The sequence below is a fragment of the Uranotaenia lowii genome, chromosome 1 (assembly GCF_029784155.1).
Source record: "Uranotaenia lowii strain MFRU-FL chromosome 1, ASM2978415v1, whole genome shotgun sequence".
Taxonomy (NCBI): domain Eukaryota; kingdom Metazoa; phylum Arthropoda; class Insecta; order Diptera; family Culicidae; genus Uranotaenia; species Uranotaenia lowii.
The window spans coordinates 61,854,025-61,877,713 of NC_073691.1; the positions used below are offsets into that span (position 1 = coordinate 61,854,025).

The 23,689-nt window shown below is 43.2% G+C and overlaps 1 protein-coding gene across 1 annotated transcript; it reads left to right on the forward strand.

The window, feature by feature from the left end:
• The first annotated feature begins 112 nt into the window (after window positions 1–112).
• Window positions 113–1,348, forward strand: LOC129760499 (uncharacterized). Its single transcript, XM_055758150.1, has one exon. It carries the CDS (start codon window positions 113–115, stop codon window positions 1,346–1,348), a length of 1,236 nt encoding a protein of 411 aa, XP_055614125.1.
• The last annotated feature ends 22,341 nt before the right edge of the window (window positions 1,349–23,689 follow it).

The following is a 23,689-nucleotide window of genomic DNA, read 5'->3' on the forward strand; positions in this document are numbered from 1 at the left end:
AAAGTTAAGCTCGCTCATAAAGAGCTAGTTAGCTACTATGGGGGAAAATCCCCCCCCATGGGGGCAAACCCCTCAACCCTCCAGCTCTAACAGAAGACGGATACCAGAATGGATGGATCCAAACGGCGAACATGGGCCGATCCAATTTCTATTACTCAAACCCAATTCTCCTGCCAAACTTCCAACATACCCGTTCATCATCTCTAAATCTGTCGAACTCGCCGCCGGAGAAATCATAGGAGGACATCCATGCGATCAGGGCCAGGCTTACCTGCTAAAAGTTAGATCCCAAAAACAGGTTGACAAATTGCTAGCAGTCAAAAATTTGATCGACTCAACTCCCGTGACAATAAATTTTCACCCTTCGCTCAACACCTGCAAGTGCGTGGTCACCTGCCGCGAAGCCGCAGGAGCCACTGACGAGGAACTAACACAAGATCTCGCCAACCAAGGTGTAATCGGCGTCCATCGATTCACCAGGAAAGTAGATGGAAAAACCCAACCCACCAACACTCTTGTCCTCACGTTACGAGGAACCACAGTACCCACCCACATACGTTTCGGATTTATACAAGCTCAAACCCGCCCCTACTACTCCCGACCAATGATTTGCCTGCAGTGCGGAAAACTTGGGCACACCAAAAAGCACTGCAAAAATGAAACTGCCTGCCTCAACTGTGGCGAAGAACAAACCCACCCCAACTGTGAACTACCTCCAAACTGTGTCAACTGTCAAGACGCCCACCCTAGCAACAGCCGCTCCTGCCCTGCCTATAAAGAAGAACAGGACATAATAAGAATCCGAACCGACTTGGGAATCCCTCACAACGAAGCCGTCAAGGAATACAGAAAACGCCAAAAACAATCAACATCGCTCCAACAACGCCTAATTCAAGCCACCACCAATCCAACAATTGCAGAAAAAGACAAGGAAATATTCGGCCTCCGCAAGCTGGTCGACTTCCTTACTGCCCAAATCACCACCCTCACCAACCAAGTAAAAAAACTGGAACTGCAAAAAGAAAAATCTCCCGAAACATCCGACAGTGACGCCAGCATGACCAGCGACATATCCACAGTCAGCATCCAAAACACCCCCAAGCGCTTCTGGAAGACATCCTCCGAAGATTCCCCTACAGGAAGCGACCCCAAAAATGGAAAACCTGCAGAAAAGAGACAAAAAAAGAAACGCCAACGCAAACCAGAAAATCCAACTCCTCCAACCATAGACCTCCCACTGGAATCCACTCAACAAGGTAAAACCGCAACATCAACCCCTCCCCAGCAGACCGGTAAGTCAACCAAACTACCAAGCAACTATTACGCATCCACATCATACCTAAAATAAAAATGGACATCCAAACAAGTTCACAAAACATCACCACCAATCAAACAAACAATACTACCGAGTCCAACAAACCAACACATAAAAAATATCAAAATTACGCCGTCCAATGGAACACCAGAGGACTCGTCAAAAGATTGCCAGATATTCAGATCCTGCTCTCGAACATCTCCCCAACTATCTTCGCCATTCAAGACATTTTAACAAACTCAAATATCCCACAAAATATACTGAAAGGCTATAATTTGCATACGACATCCGACCTATCATCCCGACAAGGCGCTGGGTTGGCCATAAAAGCCAATACCCCATACAAAATACTCAATATAAATACAACTTTGAACGCTGTCTGCGCCAGAGTGCACACCCCGATTGACCTCACCGTTGTATCTCTCTACATCCCCCCTCAATTACCCTACCACCAATTCACCAGCAAAATTGACGACCTACTATTCCAACTTCCCCATCCCTACATTATCATGGCCGATTTCAATGCCCACTCAACCAGCTGGGGCAGTACCCACACCACTAACAAAGGTACCTACCTGGAAGATTTGACAATCACCAAAAACCTGACTATACTAAACAACTGCCAACCAACCAGAATCGATCCTGCAACTGGTAACACATCCGCCCTCGACATCACTATGACCTCCTGGGAACTCGGTCCGAAATTCAGCTGGCAGGTTATCGAAGACTCCTTCGGCAGCGACCACTTCCCCATCATGATCAAGCTCGAACACCCTACACCGAAATCAGCGACCAGACCCCGCTGGAAATACGATGAAGCCGACTGGCTCGGCTACCAAATGGAGGTAGATAAACATCTTGCACTCTACCCACCTACATGCATCCCATCATTTACCAAAATCGTCATGGAAGCCGGAACAAAAAACATTCCGCGTACAAGCGGTGTCCCAGGTAAATCCGCAGTCCCCTGGTGGGGACCCGAAGTCCGTACAGCCGTAAAACTAAGACGCAAAGCCCTGAGATCTCTTAGAAGAATCCCCAACGATGACCCAAGAAAGGCCCAAGCCCTCACTGAATTTAAAACTGCACGATCTCGTGCCAGAGCAGCAGTCCGCATAGCCAAATCAAACTGTTGGCAAAAGTTTACCGAAGAAATCCACCCCACCACCTCCGCCAAAGTGCTTTGGAACAAAATAAAAGTCCTGAATGGAGAAAATCGCAAAAACTCCTTTCACCTTCTCCTAAACCAACACTATACAAATGATCCCTTTGCCCTAGCCGATGCCTTCTGTAATAACTTTACATCTTTGTCCCCTCCCTCCAATACTCCATTGCTCCCCTTCCCAACCAACTCATCCCATAACCAGAGAGACTACAACAGAAATTTCGCACTCGACGAGCTGGAGTGTGCACTCAGAAAGGTCAAAGGCCTGTCCGCCGGTCCCGACGAAATTGGTTATCCTCTACTCAAAAACCTGTCTGCGGCCGGGAAGGGAACCCTACTGCAGATCTACAACCAAATATGGTCTAACGGCAAACTTCCTCAAAGTTGGAAACTGGGACTGGTCATCCCCATCGCAAAACCTAAACAAAATCCCCACCTCATCGACAACTACAGACCAATAACCTTACTTGACTGTGTCGGAAAAATTCTTGAACGAATGGTCAATCGCCGACTGCACGCCATCCTCGAAAAAGAGCAGCTGCTCGACAACCGACAATTCGCCTTTCGAGCCGGACGCTCTACAGACGACTATTTCGAGGAGCTAGAATCGTCCCTCGACCCACCGACCCTTAAACATCATCACACTGAATGCCTTTCACTAGACTTATCTAAGGCTTTCGATCGTGTAGATAGGATGGCAATCATCAATCAGCTGAATAACTGGGGTATCGGTGGCCGAATGCTAAACTACATAGCTGATTTTCTCCAAGATAGAAGAATCCAAGTGCTTGTAAACGGAACACGATCCCACTCAAGACCCATCCATGGTGGTGTACCCCAAGGCTCAGTAATAGCGCCAACCCTATTTCTTGTAGCAGTCAATTCCATCTTCGACAAGGTCCCGAACAACATCCAAACGCTGGTCTACGCTGATGACATCCTCCTGATATCATCCTCAGCCTACTCTAAAACTACCAGAAAGAGACTCCAGACAGCACTAGATAAGATAGCAAACTGGGCCCCTACGGTCGGCTTCCAGTTTTCCCCAAGCAAATCCCATCTCATTCACATCGGCCCAAACCGAAGAAGACTTGGCAAGCTCCCCAAACTTATTCTCAACAATCAAACAATCTCAATGAACCGCCATACCCGCCTGCTGGGAATATGGTTGGATGACCGTCTCAACTTCAAGTATCACTTGGACCAAACATGAAAAAATGCCATAGGCAAAATATCTATTCTGCAAATTCTAGCTAACAAAACCAGCTACGCTCACAGAGACTCCCTCTTCCGTTTCCTCCATGGCTGGTTCCTACCATCGATTCTACATGGCATAGGCCTACTAAGTCGAGCCGATATGGAGGTAGTCATCAACAAATTGGAACCTCTGTATAACCGCTGTGTCCGAATAATAAGCTCAGCCTTCTGCACCAGCCCTATCCCCTCCCTGATGGCCGAAAGTGGCCAAATGCCGTTCAGATACATAATCGCTAAGCAGCTATCCTCCAAAGCACTTAGATGGCTAGCCAATGGTGGTTCCAGAGAGTCACTTATGGTTACCAGAACGAACCAGCTTCTCTCCGAAATAACAGGAAACGAAATACCACCAATCTGCCCGCGACCAGAACCCAAAATCCGATACTGGAACGACAAGACTCCAAAGGTGAACCTGACTTTGCTCCGACGGACCAAAACCAACGATCCCCCAAACCTCATCCAATCTCAATTTCAACAACTCGTTGAACATAAATTTAAACACCTCCCTCAAGTCTACACAGATGGATCAAAAACAAACTCCGGTCGGGTAGGCAGCGGTATATACCACCGAACCAACCAACTCACTCTCCCCCTCCCAACACAATGCTCAGTGTTCAGCTCCGAAGCTTTCGCGATCTTGAAAGCCGTCGAGACACATGAACCGAACACAGTCATATATAGCGACTCAGCCAGCGTGCTCACAGCACTGACACATGGCAGTATCAAACACCCCTGGCTTCCCTCAATATCGAAGATAGCAATAGAGAAACACATTACACTCTGCTGGGTACCGGGACACGCTGGTATCCCCGGCAATGAAGCAGCGGACAAACTCGCCGCAGCAGCTACCTTATTGGATCCCCCACCGATAGCCATCCCTCAACAAGACGCCTCACTCCACATCAAAAACGCCCTCCAAGAGGCATGGGACATAAAATGGGACTCGAACCACCAAGCAAAACTTCGGGAAATAAAAAACTCCACAAACAAATGGACCGACAGATCCAATCCGACCGAAAGAAGGGCCCTCACTCGTCTCCGCATCGGTCACACTCGCCTCACCCATGAACATCTTATTGCTAAAACCGACCCCCCCATTTGTCCATGCTGCAACACGGTGACAACGATCAAACATATTCTGACAACGTGCCCACAATATCAACACATACGACAGATTTGCCACCTTCCGCCTAGTATGCGGGAGATGCTTTCGAACTGTCCACAGGAAGAGACCAACATATTGGACTTCCTCCGCAAAACAGATCTATATCACAAAATATGAATGAGAAGAATGACCCAAATGGGTTAAACACCGTACGAATCGAGGAAGAATGACCTTAATGGGTTAAATTCCTATAAAAAAGGAAAAAAAAAAAAAAAAAAAAAAGAAAAAAATAAAAATAACACGCAGGCGACTTGCGTTTTGAAGGCATGACCTGCTGGCTCGACGAGGCTTTCCTGGCCAATCTGAGGACGTACCTCTATTCGAGGGAGCAAATCGGACCGAACAGGAGGCTATTAGCCAATCTCCACCGAATTCTGGTGAGTTGCCTTGTTTTTTTTTCTGAAAACATGCTATTAAGGAACTTGGCAGATTAGTACGTTGGATTGCGATCCGGTGCTATCGGACTGCTATGCCGGTGCTATGCAACTGTTCTGTTGAACGGTACAAACTAGAATAATGCTATTTTTTTTTTCTTTTTCCGGGATTTTAAGCCCAATGGGTTTATTCATCCCAATATAATTCTATTTCTTAATTTGTCCCCCTTTTATACCCGCCAACTGACATGTGTTGTTCATTTAAATGATTACCTTGATGTACTCCATCACTCCTCCTCAGCACATGTTGGTTGGAGTCCAATCTTCGCTCGCAGTTGTTCCAAACGGACACGGTTCAACGGTTTCGTCAAGATGTCCGCCAGCATCAGTTCTGTTGGACAATACTCAAGAGAGATCGCCTTTCGTTCCGCCAGGTATCAGGTATCAGAATGGGGGTAGGCTTAATAGCGGCACGTTATCCAAACATACGGGAAAATTGTGCCTAGCCTTTTTTTTATCCAAGATTTCATCATTTACCTGAGAAACCTGAAAAACCTATAAAAGGAAGAAATAAATTCAATCTATTTAAGATGGCATAAAGCCTTTCCACTAGGGATTATTAGCATTAAAGCTCTTTTCTACATTCGGTAAGGAATGATAGAATGTTTTTTAAGTTTAATTTCTTAAACTCAGATTCGCTTAAAGCGTAAGATCCCAGAGTACGAAAACGTAGTCTGGCAAATGAGGGACAGTTACATATAAGATGGAAGGGATCTTCCACATCTGATTCACAACTACCACATACTGGAGATTCAGCACGCTGAATGTTGTGCATGTGATAGTTGAGTTTACAATGACCGGAGAGTGCTCTGATCAAGATGCTGCAATGAGATTTATTTAAAGTTAATAAGTAACTCGATATGATTGGAGATGGTTTTTCTAAAAATAATTTAGTTTGACGACAAGTGTCCAACTCTTCCCAGTATCGTTCATGCTGGTTAGAGGACCAAGTTTGAATTTGGTTTCTGAACCAACATGGTGATATTGGGACAGCCGGCTCTGGTCCGTAAAATTCCTTTTCCGACCCAGCTCTAGCGAGTTCGTCGGCGCATTCGTTTCCAAAAATTCCCTTATGTCCGGGTACCCATAGAAGGTTTAATCCATTGCCTTCAGCAAGTTCTTCGATTGCTTTCCGGCATGCGATTACCAGTTTTGATCTAGAACTGGAAGCACTGAGTGATTTGATAGCTGCTTGGCTATCTGAACAGAAATAAATTGTTCTGAACATAATCTTCTTTTGAAGTGCAATTTGCACTCCATACATAATAGCATATAGCTCAGCCTGAAAGACTGTACAATATTTTCCTAGAGGTTGAGCATATTCTATGTTCAACTCGTGACAGTAAATTCCTGCACCTGCACGGCCGTTTGATAATGAACCGTCAGTATAGAATACAATATGAGAGGACATTTGGTCCTCTACGAAACCTGATAACCATTCTTGAGGAGAAGGAAATTTGACTTTAAACCCCATGTAGGGAAAACTACTCGAGAGTGTTAAATCGTTTGGCGCTAGATTAAACTTGTTTAATATAACTAATTCAGGCCACACATTTGTATGACTCGATGATCTTTCGATATTTCCTGACAGCCAGAGACCAACTGCCTGTAGACGAAAAGCACATGAGAAGGCTTCCTGTTTTAGGAACAAGTGTAGAGGTTTGATAGAAAACAGAGCCTCTAGTGCTGCAGTAGGAGTTGTAGTGAACGATCCGGACATCCCCAAAAGACACATTCTTTGAAGGTGATTTAGTTTAGTCCGAACTGTTGCAACTTCTCCTTTCTGCCACCACACTAGACACCCATAGGCCAGAATTGGTCTTACTATTGTGGAATAAATCCAGTGAATATGTTTAGGTTTGAGTCCCCAGTTTTTTCCGATTGCACGTCGGCATTGTCCGAAGGCCATGCATGCTTTTTTGATTCTGAATTCGATGTGATCAGACCAGTTTAATTTGGAGTCAAGAATGACACCCAAATATTTAACTTGATTAGACACGGTGATTTCGGAACCATAAAACAGCAGAGGGCGCACCCCGCGGGTGATACGTTTTTTAGTAAATAAAACAATATTAGTTTTTAGAGGATTAACTGAAAGTTCTACATGAGAACACCATCGTTCAACAGAGCGCAGAGCTTGTTGCATTATATCAAATAATGTGCTTATGCACAAACCTCTTACCAGCAGAAGATAATCATCTGCGAATCCATAGGTTGGTATTCCACGGTCATTGAGTTTTCTCAACAAGCCGTCTGCAACTAGGTTCCACAAAAGAGGTGATAGTACACCTCCCTGTGGGCAACCACGTGTGCTAACTTTTGTTATTGAAGCCTGTCTTAAAGACGAATGAAGATTCCTGTTACTTAGCATTGCGCTAATCCAGTTAGTTATAACACTAGGCACTCCATGAAGTAGTGCCGCATCCATTATTGATGTAAACGAGACATTATCAAATGCTCCTTCTATGTCTAGAAACGCTCCTAGACATGATTCTTTCTGTGAAAAACTATTTTCAATATTATGTACTACGTTGTGCAGAAGAGTTAATGTTGATTTTCCTGTTTGGTATGCATGTTGTGTCGCATTTAGCGGATGTTGGACAAGGCATTCTTGCCTGATATGATGATCAATTAAACGTTCAAGTGCTTTTAATAGAAATGAACTTAGACTAATAGGACGAAAGCTTTTGGCTTCGTCGTATGATGATCGTCTCCCTTTAGGGATGAATTTCACGGCTATCTGCCGCCAAAGTTTAGGAATATATCCATGAGCAAAACTGCTTATCATTATTTTTCTTAATATGTGTTTGAAATGATCGAAACCTTTTTGAAGCAAAACTGGAAATAAACCGTCACTTCCAGGAGATTTGTATTGAGCAAAACCATCGATTGCCCATTTGATCGATTCTGTAGTAACTATTTTCCGAGCAAAATGCAAGGAATCTAGACTTCCAGAAAAGAACTCAGGCTCTATCGATGAATCTTGATCAACACATCCTGGAAAGTGAGTATTGAATAGACAACTTAATGTTTCTTTGTCGTTTGATGTATAATCACCACTAGGGGTTTTAAGGTATGAAACCTGATAATCTTTTGATTTGGCTAAGACTTTATTTAACCTACTTGCTTCGTGCAAGCTTGAAATGTTTGTGCAGTAGTTCTGCCAACTTGAGCGTTCGGCAGCTCTTGTTGCTTTCCGATAAGCTCTGCGAGCCAACTTGAAGGCATCAAAACCTTCCGTGCGCCTTCGGTTCCAAGAGCGTCTGCAGTTTTTTCGTAATTTACTGAGATTTGAGTTCCACCATGGTGTACTGTTTTTGTTGAATTTCAACGTTCGTAAGGGACACGCTTCTTCATAAGAATTTAAGATAATTTCGGTGGTTTTTGCAACCACTTCATCCAACTCAGAAGGAGTAGTAATTTCAGGTGTATATCAATGAAATTTAATAGCAATATGCTCCAAATATAGGTCCCAATTAGTTGTTCTTGGGTTTCTGAATGTAATTGTTTCTAAAAACTCACCTGAGTGTTCAAAATAGATAAACCTGTGATCAGAAATCGATTCTTCGTTAGGCACATGCCAATTTGAAATTTCCTGAGAAATTGTTCTAGAACAAAGTGTGATGTCAATCACCTCTTCTCTGTCACACCTAACAAAAGTTGGTTTATTTCCTACATTTAGAATTTCTAAATCAGTGCTGCTTAAATATTCCATTAAATTTAAGCCTCTCAGATTGATATCTGAGCTACCCCATACAAAATGATGGGCATTGGCATCACAGCCAATTACAAGAGGTATATTTTGTGATTCACAGAATGAAATGACATTTTTTAAATCATCCGTAGGGGATGATTGTTCATATGGTGAGTATGCTGAACAGTAGACGTATTTCCTATCAGGCAGCGAAACCTGAACGACGCAAATATCTCTTGTTGTTAGATTGGGTATAAGTGTTGCATTTAAAGAATTGTTTATCAATATACATGCACGAGGCATTATTCGGGCATTAGTCATTCCAATTACACTGAACACAGTAAAGTTTGGTTTGAGCAAATTCCCTAAGTAAAAAGTTCCATTTCGGAAATAGGGTTCTTGGACCAAGGCGATTGATGCAGTTCCATTAAGGATTAAACGACATAAGTTCAGTGTAGCGGTTCTTTTGTGCTGCAGATTTATCTGTGCAACCTTAATAGAAAGCATTTCTATCAAAGAATTCCACACATATTTCCATCACACACAAGAACCTCTGCACCTTCATATCGACGCGTGAAGCGGGGTATCCCATACAGGATGAAAATTTTAAAATCGTGTGTATAATCTGAATCCCACGAGTTGCCAGGAAAAATACGGCCCTTTGCACCAGTGCCTGGCTATAGTGCAGACCTTAACAACGTTCTGCTTAAGATAGGATTATTATACACCCTCCTACCCCCACTTTGGGGCCCGCAGGCACAGAACCACCTTGAAGCGGGTGTTTACAAAATTTAGGAGAATACAACTCGTGCATGCGCAATAATAGCAATAAGCACAATTGGTGAATCCTCCCTGAAGAAACTTGGCTTGGAACCAAGCCAAGGTTCCCCCCTCCCAATGTGATAGTCGCATTTGAAGAATGACTAACGCATATGGGAAGTACTGGATAAGTCGCCTTTTACGACGTGGACCAGTATCCCAGTGGTAGTATTCTATAAGCCGCCACCACACAACACAATATAATTCTATTTCTTAATTTGTCCCCCTTTTATACCCGCCAACTGACATGTGTTGTTCATTTAAATGATTACCTTGATGTACTCCATCACTCCTCCTCAGCACATGTTGGTTGGAGTCCAATCTTCGCTCGCAGTTGTTCCAAACGGACACGGTTCAACGGTTTCGTCAAGATGTCCGCCAGCATCAGTTCTGTTGGACAATACTCAAGAGAGATCGCCTTTCGTTCCGCCAAGTTCTTGGTGAAGTGGAACTTGGTTTCCACGTGTTTGGACCTTTTTCCGCTACTTCCGGTCACCAATTTGATGCAGCTCTCATTGTCTTCCTTCATTCGGGTTGGACCTTTCACCGTTTCTCCGAAATGAAGAAGCAGTTTCCGCAACCACAGTAGTTCCTGGCAGCTTTGAGCAATGGATATGTATTCCGCTTCGGTTGAAGAAAGAGCCACGCACGTTTGTTTCTTGGCTCCCCACAGAATGGTACCGCCACCGAGCCTTAAAAGGTAACCTGAGTTGGATTTCCAGTCCGCCTTGGTTGGTTTTGACACCTTCCATCCAAGAATCGATGCGCAAATCCCGATGTCTGGCCGCGTGTTCACCGCCAGATACAGCAAACTTCCAACGAGGCTCTGATATTGATCGGAATTAGGAAGATCCTCCGTCTCCTCCTCCTGTTGTATGTAGCCGGGATCAATCGGAATTTTTTACCCTTTCGCATCGCTTATGTTGTTGAATGTATGCCTTTTGACCCAAATCGAAACCTTTCCCTGATCGGACCACCTGGATACCAAGGAACTGCTTCACATCTCCAAGGGACGTTACTTGGAAATTCGTTTCCAAATATTTGAAGATCTGTTGATACTCGGCTTCGCTGGATGTTGCGACCAACATATTGTCCACATATACGATGATGTAGGCCAGCTTCCCGTTTTGATTCCGAACATAGAGGCACGGATCCGCTTCCGACGGTTTGAATCCAGCTTTCCGAATCACATCGTCCAGCTTGAGGTTCCACATTCGTGCCGACTGCTTTAAACCGTAAAGATTTTTAAGCAGATGGCACACTTGTCCCTTTGCAGCAGATACACCAGGCGGGGGCTTCATGTAGATGGTTTCATCTAAATCACCGTTTAGATAGGCCGTCTTCACGTCCACGTGTTTCACCAGCATTCCGCGACAAGCAGCAATGGTCAGTAGTAAGCGTAACGTAGCTTGCTTAACTACCGGAGCAAAAACCTCGTCGTAATCCAAACCTTGGCGTTGATTGAAACCTTGTGCCACCAAACGGGCCTTGTACCGGATCGTCCTTCCGAACTCGTCTTCCTTCCTCTTAAAGATCCATCGACAACCAATGACCTTTTTCCCGGGAGGTTAAGCAGCAAATACCCAGACACCGTTATGATGTAGTGATTTGAGTTCGTCGGATATGGCTGCTTTCCAGAGTTCTCGGTTCGGACCACCCAAGGCTTCCTGATAGTTCTTGGGATCAGTCGACGATTCTTGAGCGACCACCACTCGAAACCGCTTCGGTAGGATACCCTTTGTTGAACGTTCGGAACGCCGCTTTCTGCTGTTCACAACCTTTTCAGTAGATTTCGGTTGCTCCTCCTCAAGTTCGAGTGGCTCCACCTGAACGTCAAGTTGCTCCTCCTGAGTTTGGCCATTCTCGTCTGCAAGCGGACCATCACCGTCGCCATCGGTATCACTAAAACCTCGAAAATCGTTATCTTCATCGATGCGTTGTTCTACGGTGTCAATTGGATTGAGGACCATCGGTGGCAACTCTTGGACCTCGGTTTTCTCTGATTCCAGCCTCTTCGAAGAACCATCTTGTGTCGTAAGGAACCGGATAACTCTGCTAAAGACCACCTTTTTAGTTTTTTTAGAAACGCCACGCTTTGTGTTGCTGAGAGTACACCCAAAATTCAGCCTCTATGCCAATGGCGTGTAGTCAATTTCATAGCATCATTGGTACAAGAAGATAACGCGACCGGCACTGATTCGATTTGCGCCCACCGGCATTAACCTCCCAGCGCAACCGAATTGCGTATGTCTGAATGAAACAAAATAAAAACGTTTTCGCGTCCCTCCCCATCGCATCACAAGCCGAAGAAGGATGGAAATAAATACCGGCCAACACCAGGCAGCCAGCGAACCGAGCACTGTGCGTGTGTATGTAGCAAAAGCAACAACAAAAGCATTCCTTCAATTCACAGGCAAACAACACCGGCCAAGCTGCCCGGCTTTAGCAGCTGTGTATATGTAGCGTGTGTATGTAATAGCAGGCAGAAAGCAAAGCACAGTTCTCATTCAATGGGTTTCCCGTTCCTTCACTCCCGTTCCCTTTCCCGTTTCCATCTTAAGGCAAAGGAATGCATTGAAAGGAGGCCAAACGCCGGGAAGCCGCTGTTGTACGTTTTTTGTGATTGATCGGTAACAGAAAGCCTATGACAAATATACCTCGTCCTGCATGAAGCTCGAATAGTACACTGGTCAGAATGTCGGACTGGCAAGACGATACAATTGGTGATGTGAGTTCGATTCTCACTACAGCGCTGTGGTTTTAATTTTTATTTTCTTGTTTCTGGGATGAATTATCCAATAGGAAGGAAATCCCATAAAATGTTTTTCTTGTTTCGCTTGAATGTAGTGGTCATCATTTTGGTTGGGAGCCGAGTCCTTATGCCAGTTACGGTTTTTCAAACATACCGTCTTCGGCACAGTGCACATTTCAGAGCATTATCGGCACAGAGATTTGCTAAAAAGGCATTGGATTTTTGCAACCTCTTCTATGGGTGTAGCCAACAAATGTCAACTTTTTCGCTTTGGGCTCCAATTTTGATCTGGTTTCTTTCGGGATCAGCACAAGCGCATCTGTACCAAAAACTTGCAGATGCTTCACATCAGGCTTGCTTCCATGCCACAGTTCGTATGGCGTCTCACGGATCGATTTTGTTGGTAACCTGTTCTGGAGATAATTGGCCGTGTTGATGGCCTTATCCCAGTAACGGCACTCTATGCCAGCTTTCAGGAGCACACACCTCGCCATCTCGACCAGCGAACGGTTCTTTTGCTCCGCCATACCGTTCTGTTGAGGAGTGTATGCCGTTGTAAACTGCTGCAGGATTCCTTCGCTTTTGAGGAACTTAGCCATCGCATGCCCTCGGTACTCGCCACCTTGATCGGACCTGATCACCTTCGGCGGCCGGCCGAATTGCGTCTTCGTCTCACGGACAAAATCTTGGACAGCTTCCAACGTTCCAGACTGTAACCGTTCGTTACAATCCATTAAAGTATCTTCGACACTTTACCCAATTTTGACCTACAACCCTGATTTAAAAATGTCAACAAACACCGCTAGCTCACTTAGCGAGTTACCTCAGCTTACAGAGGATTCCTTCCATTTTACCTCCTTACCCTATCGGCACGCAGCCACTTCTCTCGCGGGAGAGGCCCATGGGCGTCGGATGAACACACTTGTGCTTTTGCGAGGAAGTGTTATCAGTGTTATCACCCAATCAACGTCGCGCACGTCCAATAAAGTTGCTGACGTGTTTCCGTGCGACGGTCGGATGAAGGTGTATATAGAATTTGTTCATTTTATCGACCTAGCAAGTGCAAGCTCTTTCCGTTGGTGAACGCCGTAGAGCTAAGAAGTGCGCGCCGTGTCTTAGTTTAAAAAGTAAAAGTTGATTTAAAAGTGGTGTAATGAATACTAAATATATTTAACTAAAATTACAGGATAAAAGCTATACAAAAAACGAGACGTTCACAAATAAAAAGTTATCACAGAAGAAAACGGAAAACGAAAAGTTAAATACACAAAAGTTGTTAACAAAAATAGTACGTATGAAAGTAACATGCGGTACTTTGACATAAACTAAACTGAATTATGTGTTTGTATTAAACAGCTAAAACCGTCGTTAAAATGTGTTAAAACAACAAATTAAAAAGACCTTGAATCGTTGTGTGTATTTAAAGGTAAAACTGCTTTTAAAAGAAAAGTTAAAAACCATGTGGTGATATGTTTTTATAAGTAATGTTTATTGTAATTGAACAGCTTAAAATCGTGAAACGTCACAACGAAGATACAACGAAACATATTAAAACCAGATACAGTCCCCCCACAATCATGGGTCACACACAATTATTAGTCACCGATCATTAGAACTGCTAATATCTACTAAACCAAAAGAAATTATATCATATTATTATTTTTAGTTAATCGACAATATCATCAAAATGCATTCAAAATATTATTCGTGCGTTTGATTACAGTAAAATTGCTGTTTGAATACTTTCTATCAAAAGTAAACTATAAGCTGTGGAACTATCGCATAAAATTCCTATGCTATAAGGTTGACATCTTAAACCGTTAAGCCCCTTATGCGGGTATTTCAAAGATTCCAACCAAATGAATTGGTCCCATATAAGCACAAAAGAAGAGTTTTCATTCTCCAAATAAAACTGAGCGAATGAAATGCGAAAATTCAATAATATTTAGCAAAATAAAAGTGACCCATAATTGTTACAGAATCCACCAAGTTCCACACAATCATGGGTCACTTTTTCACAAGCAAAACAAAACATTTCTTGGTTGCTATAGCTCAACCCAATTGCCCCTTGAACGTATACTAGCAAAGAATGCCCCTGAATGTTTTCCAGAAACTTGTTGATTTTCATGTTGATATTCGGGTGTTGCCATGGACTTCTATGTGACTAATAATTGTGGGCAATTTGACTAATAATTGTTACAAGCTGCAATTTTGACCCATAATTGTGGTTTTGAAAAACGCTGATTGTTTCAGTAAATTATGCAATTTTTTAACCAAATTAAAAACAAAAACATATTTGAAATCAAAGAGGAAGTATTTAATGACTGAAATTCATGCAAAGCTTGATGTTTGGTCCACTAACACCCGAATGAACGAACATTTTGTGGTGAAATGATACGTTAAGTGACTAATGATTGTGGGGGGACTGTACTAAGAGCAAGTTCACTGGTTGAGATGGAGTTGGGAATTTCGATGGTTTACAACACATCACAACACATTTGCCGTCCACCGGTGTTGGAAAAATCTGATATTCGAACAGTTTCGCGCTGCAAAATTTGCATCGTATAACACTTTTTGGCTGAGGGTGATAGAAAAACACGATGTTTTGCAACACCGAACCGAGTGATAGAGTCGGCGTTGCAATACAGTATTCGTGCATTAAACGCTTCGGTGCTGCCATCTATCTTATGCTCAAAACCTCAATTGAGGGGAAAATAAAGGAAATTGAGCCATTTCAGGATTTTAACATAAAGTGAAATTTTCTTTTTTTAAAAAAATATTTTATCACATGAATTGATACGAATTGCAATGAAGTTAATAAGCTCTTTAAAACTTACAGCCAATTTTTTTCATGCCCTTGCCAATCGAATACATTTTGAGGCGCAGAGATGCCAAATAGCTGGGTGAATAAATAAATTCTGTCTGTTTTGTTTGAGCGATTTTCGGGAGTAGGAAATTGTTTCGCTTTTTTATTTGAAAAAGATATTCCGTCGGAATGTCCGGTAACAAGTTCGGAACGCCGTCTTTAATGGATCCATCATCTTTAGAAAACGGAACCCTCGCTATTAATTCGACAAGTGTCAATCAGATCAAACGTAGGCGTCGAATCGGAAGTAAAATTTGGCTTGTGTCTGAAATACCTATACTTTTTATTTGTAACATACTTAATTATCACTTTGAAAATTAAAGTTTTAGGAAGAGTTCAAAAACTTGATCAACTCGTGTAATCAAATGCACTCTAATACAAAACTCCTAATTCTGCAGAATACAGTTTAATATTGGAATGCATTATAACTTAAACAATACTTATTTATTCATATAAATAATAAAATTTTCATATTGACACTACTATTTCAAGTTGATGATCAAGTAAAATGAATTTGATTTCAATTTTCAAACGGTGAATTCAAAATACAAAAAAATCTGTAAAATTACTGAAAAGCAAATTCTCTTGGCATCGCTGGTTGCTTTCGATTTTATACCTTCGTATTCTATCACACCGGTGGACATTTTTGGTCTATATTTCACGATAGAAAAATTCCCATCTGTGCTACAGACTTCAAAGTTCCTACCACTTTTTCCCAACACCATTGAACTTGCTCTAAAGAAAAAGGTAAAAAAATTGTAAAATGTAAATTTGTAGTAATTGTGAAAATAATTGTATGAAAAACATGTGGTCACAAATATGACGTCACAGGTGTAGTAATTGCTCTGTCAGGTCCAGAGGACCTTTTTCTTTTTATATTTCCGGTCAAGCTCCAGATCGACCTCGTTGGGCAGCCGTCGAGACCAAAAACCAAAAAGGTCTTCGCCAGGACAAGAAGCTACAAGTCCTAAAGTGAACCTAACCTCACCTCGGTTCAACTTTCATCGAAACGGAACACCGTTGACATCAGCTGAAAAACAACACCGTTTCGGGACGCCGAAACTGGTGTGTAATCGCCAAGGTAGCTGCCCGTTCGAAGTGGAAAATTTCCGACCCGTAGGTCAGAGCTTGGAAACTACACCAAACAGCAAGTATATAACGACAGTGACGTCTCAGGTTTAGGGCCCATGCCATTAATAAATAAGCGCTTTGTAATGTCCAAAATCAGCCCTCCTGTCTAGTTATTTTTAGTTGGATTTACAGCCACAATTAGTTTGCTATCGAAATAACGTTTTATCCCATGCCTCCCTCGGAGGTGTTCCAACAAATTGCTTGCACTTTGGTCTTTCGGGTTTATCTCGTCCGGCAACGGTTGGTAACATGCGAGGTACCACTCGCATATGTAGCACAGGTTTGCCATCCCGCCTCTTGGACATCTCTATCTGAGTGTCTCAAGGGAGAAAGTAGCCCTGCAAGTGACAACCGTAGAAAGTCCGACCCTGAGTCCCACTCATTTCACCCAAATCCACCCACAAACAAAAACCACCCACCCGCTGAGCAACCGCGAGCTACAAGACTTCTTACTCAGAAAATACAGCTTAGTGTAGCGGCTGTAATCGTCGATAAGAGTAAGGCGGTATCGTCGTCCTGCAGGCGTCGCCGTGTTCGTTGGCCCACACAAATCGCTGTGAACCAGATCCAGAATTTGTTCCGATGACCTCTGCGTCTTCTTGGGAAACGGTAGCCTCGCCATTTTGCCGCCGAAACAAACCTCGCAAGTACCTCCATGCCAGAACTCAGATTCGCCAACCGCTTGATGTCGTCAATGTTTCGATGACCCAACTTGCGAAGCCATTCATGAACGCAATTTTTCTTGCTGCACTGGTTCGAGACTGCATTCACCCGTTCCACCATCTGGATGTGTTTCTATGTTGAGCCGTGGTTGCGATACGACTATTTTTCGGAATGGTGCAACTGTCTTGATTGAAGAATACCTCGACCCCTTTCTGCTCAAGCTTGCCTACCGAAACCAGGTTCATATGGAGATCAGGAACGTAGAGAACTACGCCCAACGTCAAAGTATTTTCGGTACCTTTGCTACTATAGCAAAGGATTTTGCATGAGCCAACTCCTTCGACCACTGCTTGCTTGCCATCAGCAACCGTCACTGTCCTCGGAATACTTTGGTTCGACTCCATCTCATGGAACAGATTCTATTCGGCACACATGTGCGAGCTTGCACCCGAATCGACGATCCAATTCCGGACACCCCGTATGGAAAACGCAAAATTTTCGTTGCCAGTCGAAATATATTTTGCCTTCTCAGTTGCCTTGGAAAACAACTTCGCTCGATTTTTGTGCGTGCCGTCCTTCTTGATTTTGAGCCACGACTTTTGGTCTGCACCTTCAGGACCGATGGACCAACCGTAACAGCTTCACGACGTTTCTGGACCTCGTTGATAATCCTGTCCTTCACCAAAGCTAGTGTCAACTCTTCAGCTGACCGATTCTCCAAAGTCGTCGTCAGGGCATCGGAGGTACTTGGTAGGCTACGGAAAACCAAAATCACCTGCAGATCATCAGCCAGAACGGTTCCAGCATTCGCCAACTTCTCAAAAAGGCTCTCGAACTCGAGTAAGTGCTCCTCAACGTCATCACCTTCTTCGTATTTCAGGTCGCAAATCTTCTTCAAGATATGGACCTTGGAACTAAGGGTCTTAGTTTCGTGTTGCCGCTTGAGATTCTCCCATACATCCTTCGCCGTGGTAGTATTCCGGATGTGCCCGTGTTGGCTGCGACTCAGCAGCAACCCAATCGTCGCCCGTGCTCTCTGGTCTCCTTCATTCCAGGCAGCCAGTTCAGCAACGTTTCGATTGTCGGCAGCAGCTTCCGGTTTCACCTCTGGCGAAATGTACCTCCAGACCTTCCCTCACCAGCAGGAATTCGACCTCCAACTTCCAGGAGTCGTAGTTTCCGTTAGTGAGCTTCGCTATTCCATTTCTTTGAGGTGCTTGTAGAATAGAGAACAACTGTTCTGTTGAATGGTACAAACTAGTTTTTTTTTTGGCCAGGAATTTACCATTACACGGTACAAACTAGAATAATTTCTCCCCCTTTTATACCCGCCAACTGACATGTGTTGTTTATTTAAATGATTACTTTGATGTACTCCATCACCTTTTACTTGGCGCATTTTTCTTAAAGCTGCTACTGTTGGTAGCCTCGGTGCCCCAAATCGAACGTCGCTACGAGGGACCACCGCCTAGGAATGCATTCTTTCTGAGCAACAAAACGCCACCAGGCTTCAGAGGTCCGGTTCCTGAACACCTGGTTGGTATCCTCCGGTAGACAACATACATTAATAAGGCCAAGTCGTGTCAGAAGAAAGTTCATCGGGAACAGCGCCAGTTGGATCAGAATCCGGAAGTCCAGGGTCCTAGCACACCAAAAATAGTTCGTTAGGCCAGTTAGCGAGTCTCTACGTAAAGAGTGGGTTGGAGCGGAAGTTGCGGTAGAAGCCAGCGGACCAGCTGACGATAAAAATCACCAGGGCTTAGAAAAGCGGGCTCGGGAAGCTTATGTGGATTTATCCAGCATACTCACGTGTCGAGTCCAAGGAAACAACATCCGGTTGTGTGATTTCCGAAAACCAGTTGCTGTGTGCCGAGGAAGTAGTTCCGGAAGGGTGAACGGCGTCGGAAGGTGCCGGAGGCGCAGTAGGACGATCTAGGCCACCAATAGAATACCCAAATGTCTGCTATGAGAACCTATAAGTGTACACGGCAACCTGCCCACATCAGGGGATAACATCCAGAGACATGTAAGTTGGCCTAATCTTTATTGTGCTGATAATATATGCAAAATGAAATCTGATTCCGTCTATGATTTGTGGGGCATTACTATTTCTTTTATTGAGCGTCTCTTCGTCTGCAGATTCGCTTCATCCAATTATTATCATTATCATAAAATTTGTAGCAATGTCGCATGTACCGCCCTTAATAATAACAGAAGAGCTAAAACGTGAAGTGTGTTCTAAAGGAAAAGGGATTAATGATTGATTCTTAAAGCCTTACAGTAAAAGTGCGGTAGACTGAATTTCTCACCGATTTGGCAGCGCTGTAAAAGCTTCAGTAATCTTTCAACACTGCCAATAATGTAAACATTCCCATGACTTCTAGTTGATGTGCAGCAGTGTCGGAGATTTCGAAGTTGATTTTCGTTTTGTGGATATTATTTAATTTGTTCTCCGTTGTGTCAATTGTTGAAATAAAAATGAAGTGCTTCTTTCCGTTTTGCTCCAATGAATTTTCTCTGCATTCCTGATTAATTTCACTTAAAAAATTGAAAATCACTGTCACACAGATTACAATACTTCCCACTAATTTGAAATGGTAAAAATGGTTATGCTCGATTGGAACGACTTTTGACAGTTCGATTGGAACTCCGCGGGGACAGTCTGCCGCCATGAGCTTTACATAAGGTGCGGAGATATTTTGATGCTGTCACGAATACATCAGTATCTTCAGACTGGTGTGCATGCAATGTGGTCTGATTCGCATCAATGACGTCATAAGAGTTGTTTGGGTTGAAATAACGGAAGAGTTTTTGATTTAGATAACTTTTGTTTAATGAAAAAATGACCAAGTGCTGCATAAAATCCTGCAAAATTTCGCAGGTCGACTCTAAGAAGCAAAATAGAGCAGTGAGTCTTCATCAGCTACCGAAGGAACCCGCGGTACGCAAAAAATGGCTCGCGTTCTGTGGCCGTAAGGATGGATCCGGCATATACGTGTGCTCCCAGCATTTCGAATTGACGGAGTTTGTCAATGTTTATATGGAAAACGCAAGGAGGGTTCTTATAAAATCTGGTAAGTATTTCTAACTTAGGGCATTGTCGCAATATTATTTATGTTTCGTTTTTTCTCTCAGCTTTGCCATCCGTTCGTTGCCCTCCAACTGAGTCTGCTCGTTCCATCAGAGCTGAAGTGAGGAACCGGAAGCAAGTGGTCGAAGAACTTCTACAGAGAAATGCAAACTTGGAGATCAGTTGAAGTCATCGCCCTCGATTACAATAAAGGATCTTCTAAGATGACTATTTCACGACGACGGAACAATCCACGGTAAAAAAACGCGTTCTGTAACGACCGAACCACGCTGAAAAAAGCCATTCAATACTCATTTTGAGATGGGAAATTCACTCAACAAGGATATAATTTCACCTTTTATACGAGCGTTCACTATTTTCAGTATTATAGTACTTTAATCATGTTAATTTGACAACTTTTCTAGTAAACTGTATTACGCACTGCAGCCCCGATGATGTTATGACGTCATCACTGTAATACACATAATGTTTACGTTTTTTCGATCATCTATACCACGGCAAACCGAGTTCATCCACATCTCTACATCTAGCTCATGGAGTCTGCCGCACTTTTATTTCAGGGCTTCACTGATTTGGTCTAGATTCTAGGAGCGTATGACAGTTACTTTTCTATCGATGACGGCGAGTTGTTTGAGTTGGTGTAGAATGACGTCTTCCTGAAAAAAAAACCTGTCATGGCGGATAACTCAGTACGCTATTAAATCGGTCGCTAAGATTTTTTGTAAAAGACATAGTTCGCAGTGATTAAATCACATCGTATTTACCATTAAAAGTTAAATAAAAGACAGTTCCGTAAAGTTATACTAAAAGTCGGAAATACCGAACCTATCTTTTCCGGATAATTGGAAAAGTAAAATTTGACGCTGCTAAGGGAGTCGCCATCTTGGCAAAGAGATCATAATGGCGACGAGAGCGAGCACCCGGACTAGCAATACATCAGGAAATGTGATAACCAGATCACAAAAACCAACGATCCAACCAATCCCCAAAAGAACATCCAAAGCGGTCTCAGAAGAGGGACAATCCCTATTCGAGGTATCGCAAGGACAACTCCACAGCCAATGTTCCCAAAACCCCACAGTCAATGGAAGCCCAGATAGATTCTGGTACTTAGAGGCAATTAACAAGGAACAAAAAATCCCATCCCATCCAGTCGAAATAGGGAAGCTACTCAGAGGAAAAGGACTTTTGGAAATAGCCGACGTGACGAAATTGGGAAAATTCAGATATAAGATAGACCCGGGAATGGAGAATAAGAAGAAGTTTGAAAAGCTGAACCTAACAGAACACAATTTGAAAATATTTTCACCACCCGAGGCCAACGGAACTAGAGTTATATTTGTCAGAGGAGTTCCATTGGATTTTGGAGACAAGGAGCTGGTCGAAAATACCTCGTGTGTGTTCAAAATAACTAAAGTGGAAAGAATACAAAGAAAGTCCAAAAATTCAGAACAGCTGGTAAGTACCGCTAACCTTAAAATTACAGTTTCAGGCACGCAAGCACCCAGGGAGGTTAAAATATACGGTTGTAACTTTCGATGTGAGATCTATATATTCCCAGTTCGCCAATGCACTAAATGTAGGCGATATGGGCACAAGAGAGACCTATGCAGATCGGCCGCTGGATGTCGGAACTGTGCAGCTAAGGAACACGGCGATGAATGCTCCAAACCACTCAAGTGTGCCAATTGCTCCAACCAACATCAGTCAGATTCTGCAACATGCCCGGAAAGAAAGAGGAGACAGAGAATCCTAAGAATCATGAAAGATAAACAAGTTCCATACTACGAAGCGAAGGAACATTTTATAGCAACCTCGAACAAATATACAGCCTTAGAAGAAATAGATGACGACTCAGAAAACTCCATAACAACATCCCCATCAACCTCCACTCAACGACTTTCAGGGAAAAGACATCATAACACTCAAGCTAGATACAAATCTTCGGAGGAAGCCGAGCCTATAGTGACTCACTTGAATGAACCTATTGACCCAATCCACAGACCAAATTTTTAGACTCGACTTACAGCAAATCCCTTTAATCCCACCGAATTTGAAAGGTTCATAGCGAAGCTCAGAAGGTTCCTCATGACTGAGCTCAGAGGTAACATCTGGATATCCCCACTCCAGGGACTTCAAAGCAAAATAATTAATAGGGTATCAAAAAGCGAAACTCTCCTAGACGCTCTACTACTGGAGATAGCAGCAGACATACAATCACTGCTAGAACAAAACCAAGAAAGAAATGAACTAGAATCGAGACAGCCCGGTGGAGTGTAAGGTATTCAATCTCCTGCAGCAGAACGTGCGAAGTTTGAGGCAGATAGAGGCGAGAGTTGAGCTATACAAATTCATGCACGACAACAACGTCTCAGGAGCACCGTTGCAGGAGATATGGATCAAACAGAAGAAAGATTTAAAATAAAAGGCTTTCAAATTTTCCAAAATTGTCGCACCCAAGGATACGGAGGAGTAGCGATTCTCCTCGAGCAATCACTGGTAGGAGAGATCGTAGACCTTGGAAACCTAGAACCAATAGAAACTGTAGCGGTGAAGATAAAGTACGGCATAAAAATACTAAAACTTATATCAGTCTATGTTCCGCCGAACGCAGAGAAAACAAGAGAATGTTGTTCTAAGATCCCTTTATTATTTGCCCAAATAGACAAAATTCCGGGGGAAAAAATTATAGGAGGAGACTTTAATGCACACCATCGGGCCTGGGACCCAACAGATGGAACGAATTGTAGCAAGGGAAGGATTTTATTTGATGAGATACTAAGATCACAACTAGTGCTACTAAACGATGGATCACACACGACAGTCCCTTCGGCAGGTAAAAGATCAGCAGCCATTGACATCTCGCTAGCAACTCCGGGACTTGCATGGAAACAAGGTGGCAAACAAATGACCAGGCTGTCACAAGTGACCACTTAAGTCTCGTGATGAAGGTTAGTACCGATGCAATAAAGGTGAAGAAAACAACACTTAAAATAAACCTAGAGAAAACAACGAATTACATCAACAGCATACGCCCCCAATATATATACGATCCGAGCGAAATGAAACAGGTTTTTGAAGAAGGTATTAAAGCAGGAGAGTACATTGTAAAGAATAAAAAATCGAATTGGCTTAAACGCTGGTGGAGTAAAGATTTACAATTAGCTTACGACAAAAAACGAGAGGACCTAAGAAATTATAATAGGGCAATGACAGAACATAATTACTTGCTACTACAAAAGTCAAGAGCACAATTTAAAAGAATAGCTAGAACAGCAAAAAGAAAATACAATAGGAAAATAACTGAAGCAATCGACGACACAACTCCCTCGAAACA